The sequence below is a fragment of the Osmerus mordax genome, chromosome 12 (assembly GCF_038355195.1).
Source record: "Osmerus mordax isolate fOsmMor3 chromosome 12, fOsmMor3.pri, whole genome shotgun sequence".
In the NCBI taxonomy this organism is placed as follows: Eukaryota; Metazoa; Chordata; class Actinopteri; order Osmeriformes; family Osmeridae; genus Osmerus; species Osmerus mordax.
Genome location: NC_090061.1, coordinates 14,032,861 through 14,051,194, shown reverse-complemented (window position 1 = coordinate 14,051,194; position 18,334 = coordinate 14,032,861). Strand labels below are relative to the sequence as shown.

Here is an 18,334-nt window from a genome sequence, read left to right as displayed (position 1 = left end):
ATGGATTGTCCCCCCTGTTTTGATATTTTTTTAAATAACTGATATGCATGGTATATTCTTTTTTTAATAGAATTAAATGGCATTTGTACAAACTCATATTTGAATGTTGGTGGGTATTCGGTTGGTATTCTGAAGTTGTTTCTAAGACGTTTGTCTGACGCCAGTGGGCGCTACAGACATCTACAGTCTCATCACAATTCCTTTGCCTTTCGGAGAAGAAGAGCATCATGTCAACAGCAGCAAGCATGCTAAACTCGGTTGCTAGTCAGCAGTTTTATCTCACTTTAAATAAATAACGTTTCTGACAGATAACAATGTGGAGGTTAAATACGGTTAGACACAAGGCGGGTCGCAAGGGCTGCAGCTTGGAAGAGTTGAAATTCAAGAGGCGAGATCATGAGAAAGGTGAGTTAACAAGCCAATAACTGGGCTCTCCATCACCTTGGACGGTGGTACGTAGACTTAAAGTATGTAGCTGTATACTCGAGGTATAAACAAATACCAAAAAGTTGAATATTGTAAGTACTGGTTGTAACATTTTAATTTTAATATGCCTTGAGTGTACAGAAATAGACATATACACAGAACTTCGTAGAGAAGTTTGACTTAACACTAGCCTATCGTCGTCCAGAAATCTGATTGACAAAGGTCAGTAGAGTTAGTTATTTACTGTGAACTTCAATCTGTCTGGAGAACTCCGACAGGCCCGGAAAGACAGACAGCTGGTCAGTAAGAGACTCCTGTTGAATGAAGATGATGAAGTGGACAGCGCCATGGACATACAGTCCAGTGATCAGGTGTGGCTCTGGTTACCTTTCTTCACAGATGCTATTCATATAAGGAATATTATATGAATAAACAAACGGACAAATCACTCCTGTTAAAGTATGAATCAGTTGCTGATCTATCTTACATCTAATTCGTACATTTTATTTCTGTGTGTCAGGTGGTGGAGTTGTTCCTGAAGGTTCTGAATGGTGGGGAGGAGAGAGGGGATCACCTAAGCACTCTGAGGAAAGCCCTGCGGAATCCCTCAACGCACCTCCTCCTAATCAAGTATGACGGCTGTGTATTCTGAAAATGGCATCCAAGTCTTGTCAGGATGTCTGCTGTGGATAATAATGTCCTTTCTACCTGTGTGTGTGCCTTCAGGCAGGAGAACAGCATGCATGTCTTGGTGGGGCTCCTCAGTGGCTCCAACGCCCAGTGTCGTCTGGAGGCTGTGAGGTGTCTCCACGAGCTGTCCCACTCTCCCCACCCTAGTGTGGGACCTGCATGTCTGCCTGCTACACCTTACCTCCTCACCTACCTGTCTGGACAGAGCGCCAAGTTCACTGTAGGCACCAAAATACACACAGCAAGTCATGTCAACAAACAGTCGGATATGGTATTGATATTTATCTCACTCCTGTGTGTATGTCTCTGCGTGTGTTTGTGTTTGCTTGCACACCCCTCCACAGGAGCTTTGCCTGTACACTTTAGGTAACCTTTGTCCAGACAGTGATGCCATTGTAGAAAAGCTCCTAGCCCAGGGTCTCATCCCTGCACTGGCAAACTGTATCCAGGTGGGAACTATAAATATACCTATGCATAACCTTTTGTGAGCTGTTAATAGACTGCCATATTTCCTAATAGGGTGCGTACTGTATCTTTATACAACGTGTACATTATGTGTGTGTGTCCAGATCCAGAGGTCCAGCCTAGCCGTGGTAGAAGCAGTGGGGTTTACGCTCTCACAACTCCTCCAAGCAAAACATGCTGCAGAGAAGATTTCCCCGTAAGTTGTGGACTATGTATCATACCATGAAACTCTCTAATCTCTCTGACACCCTGAATTTATAGAATATCGTCTTTCTGTCTGGTTATCTTTCTGTCTGCTACTGTTGTCTCTGTCTTACTCTCTTTTTGTCCCTCCCCCTGACTTTCTGTCTCTCCATCTGTATATATCTAGCTGTATATCTGTCTGCCTGTCCGTCTGTCTATACACTCTGTTCATACTGTAATTCCCATATGCAGGCTAGTCCTGGCCTCAGGGTTGGTTCCCCATCTCCTCTCTGTGCTGACTGTCGACCCCCAGTTCGGTCTGTCCCCTGCCATTGAGTGTGCCTGGTGCCTGCACTACCTCATTTGCAGGTGGGACCCTGTTGTTGTCTGGGTTTCCAACTGTTGGAATGTTGCTGGATATTTCATAATTATGGCCACCATATATCTAAGTTATCTGTTGAGTTTAATATATTTCTTTGTGTCCATCTGCTCTGTTGTCAGTAATGTGGACAACGGTGCCCTGCTGGTTCAAGGGACTCTGTCACAGTGCAGTGCCCTTCTGGTGACACTGGGGGGCGCAGTGGCTGAAGGAACTAAACAAGAGGGCATAGAGCTGGTACAGGAAAATCTGGATCTAAAACATTTAGTCTTAAACGCCACTTAATATAATAGACATTTTATCATATTTTCTGTTTCTTTTCGCGTCACAGTTAATCTGGCCCTTGCTGCGCTGTGTGGGGAACCTGTTGTCCTCCAGACCACTGAGGGAGCTCGAGCCTCAGCTGAGAGACGCTCGTCTCCTGGCCACTCTGTGTGCGTTTACTCTGGCCTTCCTGCAGACCCAGCCAGCCTTGGCCAGAGAGAGTACATGGGTCCTTAACAACATCACAGGTATGTTCACACTCTCAAAGGGCTCTCAAGTCTCACGCATTCGCCGGGAGACTCACGCATTTCAACCATTTGTCACGCAACGCCTTGTATTTCTCACAATGAGAAGTAAGGGATCATTTACATTTAGTCATTTAGCAGTCATTTAGTCATTTGTCCCGCTACATACAATTAATGGACGAGGCGCAAGCATACGGAGTGAAGTTTTTCGGTGAGTTGATAGCTGTCTCGAGTAATACAGTTAAATGCCACCTACCAGCCACCTACCAGCCAATCAGAAACGTCACCAGCACACACACAGCCCCGTCTCCCGGATTTTTGTACACAAACGTTGACAGGTTTGATCAAACATGAGAGCCCTGATCGCTGCTCTCATGTAAACTGAAACCGGTTTTGTTTCTACCTCAGGGTGGTCATGATTTTGTTTAACTCTTTCATTTTTTACATTGATAATCAGCACTGAACTGTGTATGTATTCTTTTTTATAAAGATACATGTTGTTCTGTCCTTCTCAAGTCCTGCTGCTGTGATTTTGATCTCTTTCTCTCTCAGCTGACTCCAGTCGGTTCTGCTCAGCCCTGCTGTTTCTCAACCTGGTTCCTAGTCTCATTCAGATGTTGCCTTTCTCCCGAGACATCAACACTATGGTCAGTCAGACCTGTAAAGACTGTTGAGGAGAAAGAGTTCAAATCAGATATTCATTAAATCAGTTTCATGGAGAAGCTTTTCTTCATTCAACTCTTCTTGTTGAGAGCAGGTGCTAAGGATTCTGGGTAATGTGGCCCATAAAGGAAGTGAGTACTGCATCCAGCTGGTTAAGGCAGGTCTGCTGCCAGCACTCTGTGCCACACTCAAGATGGCCGACCAGGAAATGGTGACCCTCAGTCTGGAAGTTCTCCTCATGCTGCTAAGCAGCAGTCCACAGGTACAGCCAGTGACACACTCAAGATGGCTGACAATATATAAATATATATCACACCACCAAGTGCTTAAACCACTAATAATGCTTTCCTGTCCAAATGTTTGTCCTTGTAGGTGGCAGAGGAGTTTGTGAAACAGAGTGGACAATCCTTGCTAGAGGCTATTCAGTACAACAGTGAGGGAGAGATGCGTCTGAGAGCGACATACCTCCTGGAGAACAACCTGACCCTCACTGACCTCTAAACCCCACCCCTTCTAACACCTTGCATATATGATTCAGTCTAGCCCAGCAAGTACCTCAAATATACTGTTTATGATCAGTACACAACATTATTGCCAATTGCCATCATGCACATATGTATGTTTAAAGTGTTTTTATATGTTTTTATGATCCACCCTGTGGAATGTCTGTACAGTTATACAATAAAGTAAAATGGGTAGGGATATATTTTTATGGCAGATTTGAATGTAATTAATGAATTTATATTGTTTGTCCTCTCATTGAAGCTCGATAACTGGTTGGTTGTCTGACTTAACAGACTCTTACACACTCCTAATTACTCATTATACATTTTGATAACTAACGAACTCCTAACTATTTTTGTATTTATAGTGTGCCAAGAATATTAAGTACTTTACCAAGTTCCTTTCCAATAGACCAATTATTTGTTTGTAAACATTCGGGATGCGCGCGCAATGTGGCTGCAGAAAATCGGGAAAGGATATAATGGCTAGAGAAGTACACGGATTATACAAATAGTTCGATTTAAAAAGACCAAAAAGGTCGAGGAAGACAGCCTTTAAGAGAGAAAGCCATTCCCCATTGATCTGTCACATCAGAATTTTGATTTGGGTTACGAAAGTTTTGACATTTGAGTGAGAATGTCGCCCGGTACATTTACATTTAGTCATTTAGCAGACGCTCTTATCCAGAGCGACTTACAGTAAGTACAGGGACATTCCGCTCGAGGCAAGTAGGGTGAAGTGCCTTGCCCAAGGACACAACGTCATTTGACACGGCCGGGAATCGAACAAGCGACCTTCTGATTACTCGCCCGATTCTCTAACCGCTCAGCCACCTGAGGCCAGCTAGCGGTAGACCGCAAAGTCTTAGGCGGCAGCCATGTCTTCAAGTCATGTCACAAAGTTCATAATTTTACAGTTTTACAGTCAATTCTACACCTATAAAGTCGAGCAGGTCAGCTTTCAAGAGATATGGGAATTCTGCTTTTAGCCAGCTGGTCCGATTATTTTTGTGATTTGTGTAAAACTGGCAATCTGAGTGAGAAGAACCCTATAATTCCTGACAACCACCCATGGCTTCAACTGAGGATAATTCAGTCTCTTGGAATGATTTATCTGAAATAAATATGTAATGGCATTTTTGTGATGAAAAGTGCACTGATATAATGTACGTTAGCCAACGTTAGTAGCTAACCGTTGACGAACGTTGCTAACGCTAGCTAGCTATACAAGTTATAAAACTGTGCTGAATATTCACCACTACTCCAGCTGATTGCGTCCATTTATATCCCTCCAGGCTTTTGTAGGCTTTCAAAGACTCAAGAGTAGGACTAATGAAAGTTGCTAAAAATTGTAAATATCTGGATACAGAAGGTCAGGGAAGCCTTCCGTTTCACTCGTAAAGGTCGTAAAATAACTCCGGGAGCATTATATGGATCACTAATGTTTAATCGACCAAGTTTTGCTTTATAGCTGCCTATGTATTTTGAATTAAAGTGCGCAGTGAACTCGGACAGGTTGAAATCCTTGCTGGCGCCGTTCATTTTAGCCACTACTTTCCTGCCAAAATGGCGACGTTAACAGGAAAGTCACGTGACGTCCGGAGCTCTATATTCAATCTTAGAAGTCAAACAAACTGAGACTAACAGTTTCAGCTTGTGTATAATGTACGTACGTGTGTTCCGTAGCATGCACCTGCAGGTACCTGATAGCATTGGGAGTGTCCACTTGACCTCACACGCCTTACAGAAAGGCAGTATGACAGTCCCAGATAATACATGTACTGATTGGTGGCCCAAAAATTTATTTGCTCTGTGTGTTTTTATTGAGGATTTCAACTGCATTACACATAACTGATGTAACATTATTTTCCATATCTTACAAGGCATTGCAACTTGCAAGCCAGCTAAATTGATGTTTTCATGTCATGAGCCTTTCCACTTAACGTAAATCCTTTATTACAAATGTTTCTCATTTATTCTGGGGGCTATTCGCTGTACACCACAGGGTGGTGTGCTCACTAATTCACACAGAAACGCCCAGAAACGCGCAAACTTGAAAGTTTGTTTCAAATCGCTCCTAGTGAATGTGGCTATTCCTCCTATGGAGCGGTGAAAACCCTATGGTTTTTAATGTGTGTTCCTGCTTTTCTGTCCTGCATTGGCTATAGACAAAATTACCTGCATATCGACTGAAAACTAAGTGGTATTCACTTTATATTAGCTAGCCCGCTTGCCAAAGTCAAGCACACCCAACAAGCTGATTAGTTAATTATGGGCTACTGTGTTGTCACTAAGTAAATACCCAAATTAAGTAAATAAGCTTGACATTTATTTTGGGTAAAACTGGCCAACATAATCATTTGTTGGATAAGTAATGTTGTCGAATTGCCCATTGTCCTGCAAAATAAAGAAGCGTTCGTAGCTAAGAACCTACCCCAGAAGTTTTAAAATCGAGCGCGAGCCAAGCCGGGCCAGTATGTTGTTGGGATAAGAGTTCAGCACGACCGGTGGTATCAGTTATTGTAGCGGCAGCTCGCGTTCACAATACGAGAAGGCATATTACTCACGACCTTTAAGACAATAAGAGGACATCACGTTGTTGCCGCCTGCCGTCGCCGACAGTGTTATCGACGTTGACACAGATGAGGTGGAAGAGTTGCCCAGTGATGGCCATTTTGACACAGATGATGACGATGATGGGGCTTTGGAGTCAACCGCCTAGTTCTGCTAGCAATAGCCCTAGCCCTAGCTGTGCTTATCGTGCTGCCACTGATCAAAGCACTGTAGGCTTGCTGACTGATGGCCCGGCTCTCTGGCCCAAGAAGCTCACAGCCGAGGAGCTATGTGCGATCGTTCACAAAGGTCCCATACAAGTTAGCGTAGAATTCCCCCAAAATGAAGAAGGGCACACACACACAATCATGTACATAGGTTTGTTTGTAGAATGGTTGACATGTTCAATCTCAATTGTAATGTCAATTCATTTACCTACAATATCCTGTATCTTGTACATAGGTTTGTTTGTAGAATGTTTGAAATGTCAATCTCAAGTGCAATGCCAATTGCAACCTCACTCAGTCACTCAGTCACTCACTCACACAAAGTCAATTATTCATCTTGGCAATATTTGCTAAGTATATGGCTGTTTGTGATGTTTTGCTAAGTATATGACTGTTTGTATAAGACATCAATGTATTGCTGGTTATATTGATATTGATCTTAAAAAAAGAATAAACAGTGCTGGTTTTCCTGGCATTTTGGCAAAGACGGGCATTATCTGAAACCTTATTTTCTGTTGGGTTCCATTGTGACTATTAGTTTGTGTAGTGCTACACTTTGTGTTTTCTCTGCTTTCCATCTTCATTTTGGAGTAAAGAAGTGTATGCAGGGTTTAAAGGGGAAGGGTTTTTTTCTCCTCTCCCACCTTTACTTCCCTTAGATTAGCTTTACCTGCCTATTCACCATTCAGTCGGTAAAAAAATGTTTTGTTCTCTTTTAAGGATGGGATGGGGGGCCCCATACCTTCGCCTTGGCCCCCCAATTTGCTAAATCCACCACTGTTGGTATGGGAACCGTTCCTCCAAATCTCATTTGCTCAGTGCGTAGCTACTCACCAGATCTCACTACTCCACCACATTAGCCAGGCTCTTGACTCTAAACGGCAGGTATAGGCCCGCTCAATGTAGTCAAGTGTTCTCGCATGTTAGTCTGCATTGTATGACTAGCTATATACAACATAGCTTGCTAAATCACGGTTAGCCACAGTTGTTCAGGCTGCAACAACGGTTTGTCGCCTGCCCGGAGGACAGCCTGACTGATAATAGCCTAGTCCTTCGCTCCAGTGCTGCAGGCCCGAATGACCAGAATGAGTTCCATGCTTGCTCCTTGTGTGAGACAATTTTTAGAACCTGTTACACCTGTAATCTAAGATGTTTCATGTAGCCTACTATGTTTTAAACACAATGGTCGCATCCCTGGTCGCTTCCTGCCTCACTTGCACATTCCAGAGTTAGAACTAAAGTCCATTGGCCTTAATTGCAATAACCATCTTCCATAAACACCACTTTAAAAAGCTAGGCCACCGAACATGTAACAGTTTGGGCGGGTGCGGTATTTATATTGAAGAGAGGTTAAACCAATTAATGTTACACACACACAAAACGGTCATTCATTTGATTAATTTTCTCACAAAATGGCAAACGTTTGCCCCATATATTTTAAATGTAAATATTACACATTCCAAGAGTTTAGAATTTGCTGGCTACAGTTGCATCAATTAGATTGAACATGAATATGAATTTAGGGGCTTCCTCAAATGCTCGAAATGATACACGAAAGTGGACAGTAATCACAACCCCTCCCTGTCAGAGTACCTCCAAATGGCACGTACACAAAAGCCTAAGAAGCTATTCCATAGTTTTTGACCAACCGCAAATGGAACTGAGACATTTACCACCAAATAATAATAATGTTTTTTTTTTGGTAACGATTTGCCTAAATGAAGACCAGGGTTGACGAATTAAGCCATTCGTGAGTATTTAATCACAGATGTATGAATCAGAAAAGAGGTTTAGGTGGTGTTTGGTTACTCTTTAATGATTAGCCTCATGTTCATACTCCCTCCCACCAAGTAATATTCTCTCTCCCTCCCTCCCTTCCTCTTTTTTCCAACCTTCTCTCTGTCATTTCCAGGTTGCCACTTGGTCACTGCAGTCACTATGGTGAGTTCAGTGTTGGACACTTTCTATTAAAAGTTTGCATGTTAATGATGGGCATGTAAAATAATACAACTGTACATAATTGCTGGTGGTAGATTAATACTTTGTAGGTAGATGTGCATGCTAAATGCAGAGTTGCTTTCATTGATAACCTACTTTGCTAAAAGTTGATAATGATGCATGTTTAAATTTAAAGCTGGATAGATTAGTAAATATTAAATGTGTAAAATGTTAATCTGTAAAAAAAAGTCAGAGGTGGTCAAGTTTACTGAAAAATAGATAAATGGCAGTGGAGTCTGTCAGAGAAAGTCAGTCGGAGATTGACAAGGCAGGTCAGGTGGGGGCCTGAGAAATGAACAGAAATGTATGTCCAGAGAGTCAAGTTCACCTGGAGCTGTGTGTAAGGTTACGAGGTGTCACAGAGCGAATCCTCTGCAATTTCATTGTCGTAATAGGGAAGTTACATTTATGTGTGTTGTCTGTCCACGTGTTCATTTGTGTAAGTGAGAGAGTGAGTTAGTGTTAAATATAGCCTCACGTCTGATTTACGAAGGTTATAGTGTAAGTAAATCTGAGAGTGTGTGTGCGAATGCGACAGAGAGCGGGAGGGGTAATAGCCTTTGCCAGTGTGTATTTATAACTTAACATTTCTTGGGAATCCACTGTAGATGTACTGTTTTATTGTCTGGGCATGTCTTTTAAAAAAAAAACTTCATAGTGGCATTGTAGCAAATATTGTGGTTTGGATCTCAAAGTCGAGGCTGTTTGAATTTTATTTTATTTTTTTGAAACATGTCAAAACTTGAATAAGATCCAAATATTTGTTTGGAACTTTAAGGAATTTGTCCTTGCCCCGATAGTAGATGCTTGACCTCTGCTGTAGAAGGTCACAGGTTTGAGTCTCAAATGACTGTGACCCCCATTTAGTTGTTGGCTGACCTCCCAGGTGTGGGTTAGTTACAGTAGGACAGGAATGTCCACAGAAGTATATAAACACTTCTAATGTTGGGCCAATAGAAAGGTGAGGCAAAGTGAGGGACACAGAGTGGAATAGGTATTGTATCCCATCACGTCATCAGCTGAAACAAAACAGACTCATGTGTACACAAACACACACCCACACACCTTTAGTTTGCTCCTAGTGAGTTATCTTCAAGCGAGCGTAGCTATTAAAGGAAGTCAATAATTATCTAACCCAGATCTGAAGTTAATATGCATGATGACTTTATGTAAGTGGATTTACTAAGGTGCACTACTGTGGCATAGCATTGACAGTAGTAAATGTTTGATCCTCAAAGCCACAAATCTGCATGTTAATGCATGTTAATGTTGCGATACGTTGTAAATAATAATGCATGTGCCAATGTCGGTCCTACCACATTTGGCGCCCTAGGCAAGATTTACCTACACCTGACGTGTGCGGTTGGTGCCCTCTACTGGTAGTGCGTTTGAAACTCAAGGACAGCGGGAGGGTTCATTTAAATGGATGCACTTGGGAAATTGCCGCCCCCCTCTTCATGCCGCCCTAGGCGGCTGCCTATGTCGCCTATAGGAAGGACTGGCACTGCTTGTGGCCTTGTGTGATGTCACACTGCATGTTCATTTGCAAAGGGCAAGCTCTGGTGAGCAGATGTTCCTGAGCATTCATGTTACAGCCACACCCAGCACCACAATAAGATATAGTTAGTTTAGTTATGTTCATTTATTTATAATGTTAGATTTTTTTTGCTCCGTTTTGATGCCTAATGCTTTCCTCTCCACTGTATTTTTGGGGTCCTGCCCTCTCCCCACACTACTACTGCCTATTGCTAATCCACTCTGCAAACCCTCCCCTTCCCCTTCCTCTCTCTGTCCCCTCCAGCTCTCTCTCAGCTCTCTCCCCAGCAGCACGGTTCCCAGGCCCTGCCTCCCCTCTTCCCTCCAGGGTTGTGGGAGCGTCGGAAGTCCTAGGGCAGCATTTTCCTCCAGCCCTGAGGGGGCACTGTTCCAAACTCTACAGAAGGCTCTGAAGGAGATTGACCTGCCCGGAACATTGGACCTGCCACAGGGTAAGGCCCCGTTCTGCAGAGTCAAGTGGAATAAAGTGTAACAACATTGTGAAATTTTGGAGGAATAGATAGTTATGCTAAAGGTTGTATTTCCTGAAGTGACTACACAAGTCAAGGGAACACTATTCAGTCCAAATCAACTTTTGTGTTGACATAGAAAAATAAAGTCTGTTTGTTTTTAATACTCGTGCTGGTTGCATCACTGTTAAGGAAATATGAAAATCAAGCATTTCATCATATCATAAAGGAATACATTACTCAGTGGTAGAGCATTCATTCATCATTTGACTGCAGATCTTCAGGTCCCAGGTTTGAATTCCAAATTCATATTCAAATGTTTTACCACACAACAATATAAATCTTAGATTAGGGGTTCACAAACATTATAAAACATATACCCATGAAAGACTCACATGAAATGAAATTTGAACCCCAATTCACCCCCAAAACACATTACAATAACGATGATATGTATAATTAATTATTTTCTCCCCCCAGGTGTGAGCCACTCTGAGCTGTGTGTTTGTGTTCTGGGCTCCCCCCTCCCCTACCTGTCTCTGCTTCTGGAGGCTGGACAAAGAAGTCCAGGTAAAAAAAACACACCAACTTTACATACAGAAAACCTGATATGTGAAGGAGATCATTAGCTGTTAAAAACCACAACAGGTGCTCTTGTAGTTGGGGAAAAAAAATGAACATATAATACGCCACTGGTTGTTAATACTCGCAAAATACGGACACAGACAATATGATGCATACATGACACAAACAGGAAGTTCGTAAAGTTCTCAGTTCAAGAAGTTCTTTGGAAGTCCCTCTGGTTTTGTAAGCCTGACATTGCCTGATGCCTTCTACCTGTCAGTGAAACGTATATTTTCATCTTCGATAAAACCCCAACCCAAATTAGGCTGTGTGAAGTCTGTAATCAATAGTCGATTTAGTAGATCTGTGCTATCACTAATCTTAACACTGTGGAGGATTTCCTGTGTACTTACATTATTCACTAATCAATAGAACTTTCACCAATCAATAGAACTTTCACCAATCAATAGAACTAGTGGGGGGCATCTATGAATCATAATCTTACTTTGAGTCAAAAATCAGTTTATACTTTGTAGCCGTAGTGGCTGACAGGTGTTGAGTTTTGGTGCGTAACAGAAAAGCACTTACTGCATGAAGAACCATCACTGCCAAGGGCGACCCTAGCACTATATCTGCAGTTGCCTCCACAACACCATCATTTTACAGTAGAGAATCGTGTCTGTAGGCCTATCTAATCCTGAACTTTAGACAAATCATGTTTGATGGAAAGCTGATAGTCACTGAATGGTGACATTTAAATGAGAATGTCCCTGACTCTATTTATACATAAATATCTGCTCTTTCACCCTCTTGTGTTATGACCAATAACAGTTGAAAACTTTGGAGTTCAGTAGTAGGTAGAACTCCCTCGCAATTAGTGTTTTCTCCTGAAATGTTTGTCCTCATATTTACTATATACATGTGTGTACATCACATCTAATAAGAACAGTGCCGTTTTTTTCCCTCTCCTGCTAATTCAGCAAGTGGTGTTATTAAATGATTTGCTGGGGGGTAATACTATAGGATACCAGTGCTAGTTTTAGAAGGAAACATTTGCTAATCATTTGGAGGCTGCAGAGTTTTATAGGGTTGATGTTTGCATTGTTTGGGATTTCTGATCAATCAATCAATCAATCAATCAATCAATCAATCACCCTCCCTCCCTCCCTCCCTCCCTCCCTCCCTCCCTCCCTCCCTCCCTCCCTCCCTCCCTCCCTCCCTCCCTCCCTCCCTCCCTCCCTCCCTCTCTCTCTCTCTCTCTCTCTCTCTCTCTCTCTCTCTCTCTCTCTCTCTCTCTCTCTCTCTCTCTTTGCCCCTCCAGGAGACGCCCTGCTGTGTCTGTCTCCCTCCTGGCTCTCCCATGCATCCTCCTCCCTCCTGGTCAACAAGGCTGTCACCTTTGACCTCGGGGGACGCACCTTCCTCTCTAACTTCAACCCCCCGCGCAAGGTCACATACTTCCTGTCATGTGACCCGTGGGCGGAGGAGGATATGACCCGGGAGACGGATTGCCCGGCCGGAGGTTCCGGAACCCTGGGGAGGTGCTGGAGAGATGTCCTGGTTACCAGGGTTCTGCTGCAGAAGGCCAACATCATGTGCCCACCTACCCTGGCCCTCCTTATGCCCCCTGGGCAGATGGGCATAGAGGAGGGCAGAACGGGAGGGGTGGAGGTGGTACACCTGGAAATGGGAGTGGAAGAGGTGAACTCTGTCAGGTTCAAGGTGGAGTCCTTCCTGGAGTCTGACAGTTTCATGCAGTCAGACAGGGTACGTATTGTGTGTCCAGCCTGTTTGGGCTTCGGCTTAAGTGTTATCGACCCATAGAGGACTTGTATGCCTATATAGCGACAGACAAAACTTATATGGGAAACGTTCCACCATTTTCTCTAACCCACAACATCAAAACACGGCCGGGGGTACCTCAATCAGGCAGGCCAACATACAGTAGTTGTTTTAGCGTGCTAACGGCTAACGCTTAACCATCTCATCCGACGTGATATTATCAAGGTGGTCCTTCGATGCAGCGGAGGCAGGTTTGCCTGTGATGCAGAAGGTTCGGCTGCACCCCCTGTCTTCCTGTCTAGGAGCTCCAGGGAGGAGGTGCTGGCCCGTGTTGGCCAGCTGCTGCCCCAGCTGCTCCCTGGAGAGGCTGTGCTGCTGGAGGCCTGCATCCCCCCTCTGAAGCCTGGGTTTCGAGTTGAGGGCCGGACCTGGGAGCAGTACACCGGTAAGGGCTTTAGCAAGGACGGGGGATGCGGAGGTTGTGGGGGGGTTTGGGTGTCAAGCATGGTTTTTATGCGTGTTTATGCTCACCGTGCGTGTTCTAGAGCTCCAAAGCTGCATTTATATGGAGGTGGGGGGGGGGGGGGGGGGCTGGGCTGGGCTGGGCTCTATGAATGAAGGGCGCTATGAATGAAATTCAGCTCCAAACCTAGTTTGAGTGGTCATGGTGAGGTTGTTGTTGTCTCTGTGTGTCAGACTGCAGTCCCCAGGTCCCTGACCTGGTCTTCAGACTGTGTGCCGTCGTCACTCGCTCCCCTCAGGACGTACCTCTCCTCTACAAGGTGAGATAGAGGGAGAGGAGGAGGTCTGGCGGAAGGCATAGAGTGAAGGGGAGGTGGTGGGAGGAGTGACATGAGGAAGCAGGAGAGCAGGACAAAAGACGAAGGAGATCAGGACAGAACACACGCCTGGAATAACAATGTGTCCCTGACGATCTGTGTCCATTTCTCTCTCTCTCTTTCTCTCTCTCTATCTCTCTTTCTCTATCTCTCTTTCTGTCTCTCTCTCAGTTGGTGTGCAAAGTGGGTGCGTCCGACACCCCTCTTTCTCACAGTCACTCCCTGTCTCAGTCTCTGGAGACCACCCTTTTGGAGTTCGGTTTTACCGACCCCGCCCTGGCCGTTTCTCTCCGTCGCATAGCAACCGACAGCGCCTTGGCTTGCCTCCGAGTCGTGATGGAAACTGAATTGGGGATGTCCCAACAGTGTCGCGGTGGGACAGGGGCTCAGACCGACATGATAGGTGATGTGTTTTTGGTTGTTTTACTGTGTGCTGTTAGTGTATGCTGTTTTACATGCATACTGGTAACAATACTTTAAGACATGTTACATCTAAATATATAACTCACTCCCTCTGACTCTTCGCAGCATCACATCCATCTCCGAGTTCAAATCTCAATCAAAAACGCATCTGTTTTCTCAATGTTATCTGTCCTAATCGGTTGTTATGCATTTTTCTCAGTGGCTGTACTATCTGTACTGTATATTTCATTTTTCTGTGTTTGATTGCTCATTGTTTTTCACATTTTGTGTTTGTCCATGATTGTTTATGTGTCATTATATTGCTATTGTATAGCGTCCTTGAGCTCTGGAAAGGCGTTATATAAATTAAACATATTATTATTATAAGATTTATTTATATATGCTACCTTTTCCTGTATGTATCATTGGAACAGGAGTGGACATTCTATTCACCGTTAATGGCCCTTTCCTGAAGCCGGTGGTTCTGGGCCTCCACCCCACCCTCTGCCTCCAGTCCTCCTTCCCAGAGCTGGAGGGGTGCGGCAGAGGGACAGAGGGGTGCCAGGGCACCCTCCTCCTCACCCCTTTCACCCGCTCCCACGTGTACCTGATGCAGGGCAGGACGGTGCTGGTGGTGGGGGCCGGAGCCCACAGTAAGAAGTTCATCTGGGAGCAAGCCCAGCGCTACAAACTCAAGGTGATGGAGCTCTCCATTCAAAACCACTAAATGCGGGCACGGCGTAGAATAGCAAGTGCTGTCGTGTGTGCCAGACATGCTTACTCATTCTCTCAGTAAAATCAGCTGAGCCGTGAGAAGCGATTTTAAAGGTGCTTTATGTCAGCCAACCCTCTCTCTCTCTCTCAATTAGATCCTGTTAGTGGACAACGACCCCACCCATTTTGCCTCCCAATTGGTCGATAACTTCCTTACCTTGCCGGACCTCCCAGACCATCGTCGGGACGACCAGAACTGCACCCGCATCTGTGATTGGCTGACGTCCTCTGGGCTGCACCCCGATGGTTGTGTGTGTTTCTGGGACGACTGCGTGGTCCTGACGGCGCTAGTCTGCGAAAGGCTCGGCCTCCGAGGCCCAACCCCCGAGGCCGTCCGCATCGCCAAGGAGAAGAGCCGCACCCACCAGCACCTGATGGGTCTGGTGAAGTCCAAGGGGGTCCATCCAGCCCCGGATGAGCTGCTGTCCGGCCAGGCGGATGGTCTGGAGACAAGGAAGAGAGAGCGAGGACGCAGAGCACTCCACGACATGGTCAACATGGAGGGGAACAGCATGAGAGCCATGGCCGACTTCGACAGGGGCAACCTATTTCTGGACAAAACCGACAACGCTCACCCTCTCTTCCGCTCATCCTGCCCCCTTGCCGTCTCCACGCAGTCCCACTCCGTTCCTCTCTGTCAATCCCCTCTGCTTTTCTCTCCCTCCCCAAGCTCCTACGCCGTGCCCTGCGCTCACGTGGAAAGCGCCCTGGATCTGGAGAAGGCCGCCCAGGGAGGGACCACCCGACCTGGGGAGGCAGAGCCAGGACCGGGGGCGGTCAGGTTCCCCGCCGTGCTGAAGTTGGAGTACGGAGCCGGGGCGGTGGGCGTCAGGAAGGTAAACTCCCGGGCGGAGAGCCTGGCTCACTTTGAGCGCATCGCCGGGGACCTGCGGGAGGAGACGGACTATCCTGGCATTGGGCTGGGCTGGGGCAACGCCATGACCCTGATGGAGTACGTGGGAGGCACGGAGCACGACGTGGACGTGCTCCTGTTCGACGGCTGCCTGGAGGGGGCCTTCGTGTCCGACAACGGCCCCACCCGGGCGCCCCTCTTCACGGAAACGGCCGCCCAGATGCCCTCGGGCCTGGCCCCGGACAAGTGCGCGCAGCTGATCCGCGCGGCGCACCATGCCTGCCTGGGCTGCGGACTGCGCGACGGGGTCTACAACGTGGAGCTGAAGATGACAGAGCGCGGCCCGCGCCTCATCGAGATCAACGCCCGCATGGGGGGCTTCTACCTCCGCGACTGGATACGGCAGCTGTACGCCGTCGACATCCTCCTCGCCTCCTTCATGGTGGCCTGCGGCCTGCGCCCCCGGCTGCCCTCGGCCACAGGGCTCCCGGCGCGGGGCCACTACGCCGGGGTGATGTGCGTTGTGTCCCAGCACCTCCAGGCGCTGCGAAGCACGGCCAGCCCCGAGCGCCTGCGCCGGCTCCACCAGGAGGGGGCGCTGTGCCTCAACGAGTTTGCGGCCGAGGATGAGCTGATCTCCGGCGAGTACGAGGAGCCTTTCTGTAACGTCGGGGTGAGAGACGACCACAGCGCCGCCCACGCTCGCCAACGTCTGCTGGCCTTGTGCCAGGGACTGGGGCTCCACTGCCCCCCCCACTACGACCTGGCCTACTTCCTCTCCCAGTTCAACTAACGAGAGGGGGCGAACGGAGGTGGAAGCCGTGGTAGCGAAAGGAAGAATGTCACCTGCAAGAAGCGTGACAATAAAGCTTTTTCAACGTTGAATCTTTGAAATCAGGGAGATTTGTGTTGTGATTTTGTAATGGGTACAGTCCATTTTTGTAGAGATTTGTCGCGATTGTTTTGTCTGATTAATGTCAATGGAATGTGAGGGCTATTTGATCGTGGCGTGGGGAAATTGGGGGCTAGGACTCTTGTGGCACCCAAGCAGATTAATATCTGGGCCCGGCAGAGATTTCTCACAGAAACTCAGGGACCATCATCACTGCAATGAAAATGATTTGTTCTGCAACTTTTAAATGATAATCAAAGATAAATGAATGGGAAGTAGTTCTGTCAGTACGATATTAAAAGTAGGTTGTTAAAAGTTCTATGAGTGGTTAGGTGATTTATTGTGCTGAATATGTAGATCAGGTAGTGTAAAAGTATAAATCAAGCCGAAGAGTTTGTATCACAGTAGAAAGTGTGTTACCATTAGCACATGGCACAGCACAGCTTGGCCAGGGTGGAGAGGTGCAGTGAGGAATGATCTTACACTTACAATATGTCAGAGGGCCATAAAAGTTATACTCTGGAAGAGAGGACGGAAGACTATTTCAGAGGGGTTATGGGTGAAGGGTGGAACAGGTGGATAAGGCTGTCCAGAAACATTAATATCCTGCCAGTTTGGTCCTGTCTGCCAGGCAGATAGCAATTACAGTGGAAAGTTCATGCCTGAGTTAACACCATTACAGCCCCCCCCACCTCCAACTCCACCATTTGAAACAAAACAAAATGATTTCACCATGTGAATGAACATGGTACTAGTGGTGCTTGTGTGTGTTTCTAGATGGAGAGGCACAGTGTAAGAGTGGACCTTATTCACATACCAGAGCCCAGTCTGACCCCAGAGTGAGATGTCATCTTGGGACCAGCATCTGAGATCTGGCATTTGGGGTCTGGTGTCAGGGTGTGGGAGAAGGAACTGGGTGAAACTGAGAGCCTGCTCCACATGGCTTTATCAACCCCGATGACCCTGATGACCCTGAGTGTTGAGTAGGCAAAACCTGACAAGTGGTGTTGCAGGATTCAAATGATTTTCGTTGTTTATTTGTGTATTTCAAAGTAACATTAGGATATGTGCACCCGGAGAGGAATGTGTCGTCGAACTGTTGTATCAGCTTTGTACTAATGTTGTCATGTTCTGATGTTTTGTGTAGTTTGTCACTTGTTTTTTTCTTTAGTTAATCGCATTCTACCATTCACTGTGGGGTTTGTTGAACGTATATGTGACATCATAAAATAGGAATTTCATGTTTACATATACACACCATTCGTTGTTTTACAACCACATGCATTTTGGCCTACACAGCAAGCGATAGTAACAATTATGTCCATATACGTACACCACATAAAGGAAATGTTTGTGATTTTCTTATTTCTTAAAACATAATTACTTCACAACAAACAACTTATTGAAATGATCCACACTTTCAGTGCTACAATAAAGATTCAAGAGAAGCGATGTTTGAATCCTTTGTTGTCTGTTTTGTTGAGCTTGCAGCTGTTCCTCTGCCCCGATTGTAGTCCTCTTTATCACACACAAACACATACTTTCTTTCCCCTCTTTTCCTCTGAGAGGAGGTGGTGTTGTTAGCCCACACAGACGCATTCTCAGAAGTGTCCTCACTTCCTCCCA

At 45.9% G+C, this 18,334-nt stretch overlaps 2 protein-coding genes across 2 annotated transcripts; both read left to right on the top strand.

Moving 5' to 3' along the window:
* Positions 1 to 263: 263 nt before the first annotated feature.
* Positions 264 to 4,390, top strand: tmco6 (transmembrane and coiled-coil domains 6). Its single transcript, XM_067248125.1, has 12 exons — positions 264 to 405; positions 694 to 797; positions 947 to 1,056; positions 1,153 to 1,336; positions 1,461 to 1,565; positions 1,686 to 1,777; positions 2,017 to 2,133; positions 2,266 to 2,380; positions 2,475 to 2,655; positions 3,205 to 3,299; positions 3,410 to 3,577; positions 3,688 to 4,390. The coding sequence occupies exons 1-12, from the start codon at positions 315 to 317 to the stop codon at positions 3,814 to 3,816; spliced, it is 1,491 nt and encodes a 496-aa protein (XP_067104226.1). The 5' UTR covers positions 264 to 314; the 3' UTR covers positions 3,817 to 4,390.
* A 4,129-nt stretch (positions 4,391 to 8,519) lies between these two features.
* Positions 8,520 to 18,160, top strand: LOC136954605 (carnosine synthase 1-like). Its single transcript, XM_067248228.1, has 9 exons — positions 8,520 to 8,539; positions 10,398 to 10,584; positions 11,083 to 11,172; positions 12,488 to 12,933; positions 13,174 to 13,393; positions 13,645 to 13,730; positions 13,959 to 14,190; positions 14,624 to 14,886; positions 15,059 to 18,160. The coding sequence occupies exons 1-9, from the start codon at positions 8,537 to 8,539 to the stop codon at positions 16,607 to 16,609; spliced, it is 3,078 nt and encodes a 1,025-aa protein (XP_067104329.1). The 5' UTR covers positions 8,520 to 8,536; the 3' UTR covers positions 16,610 to 18,160.
* The last annotated feature ends 174 nt before the right edge of the window (positions 18,161 to 18,334 follow it).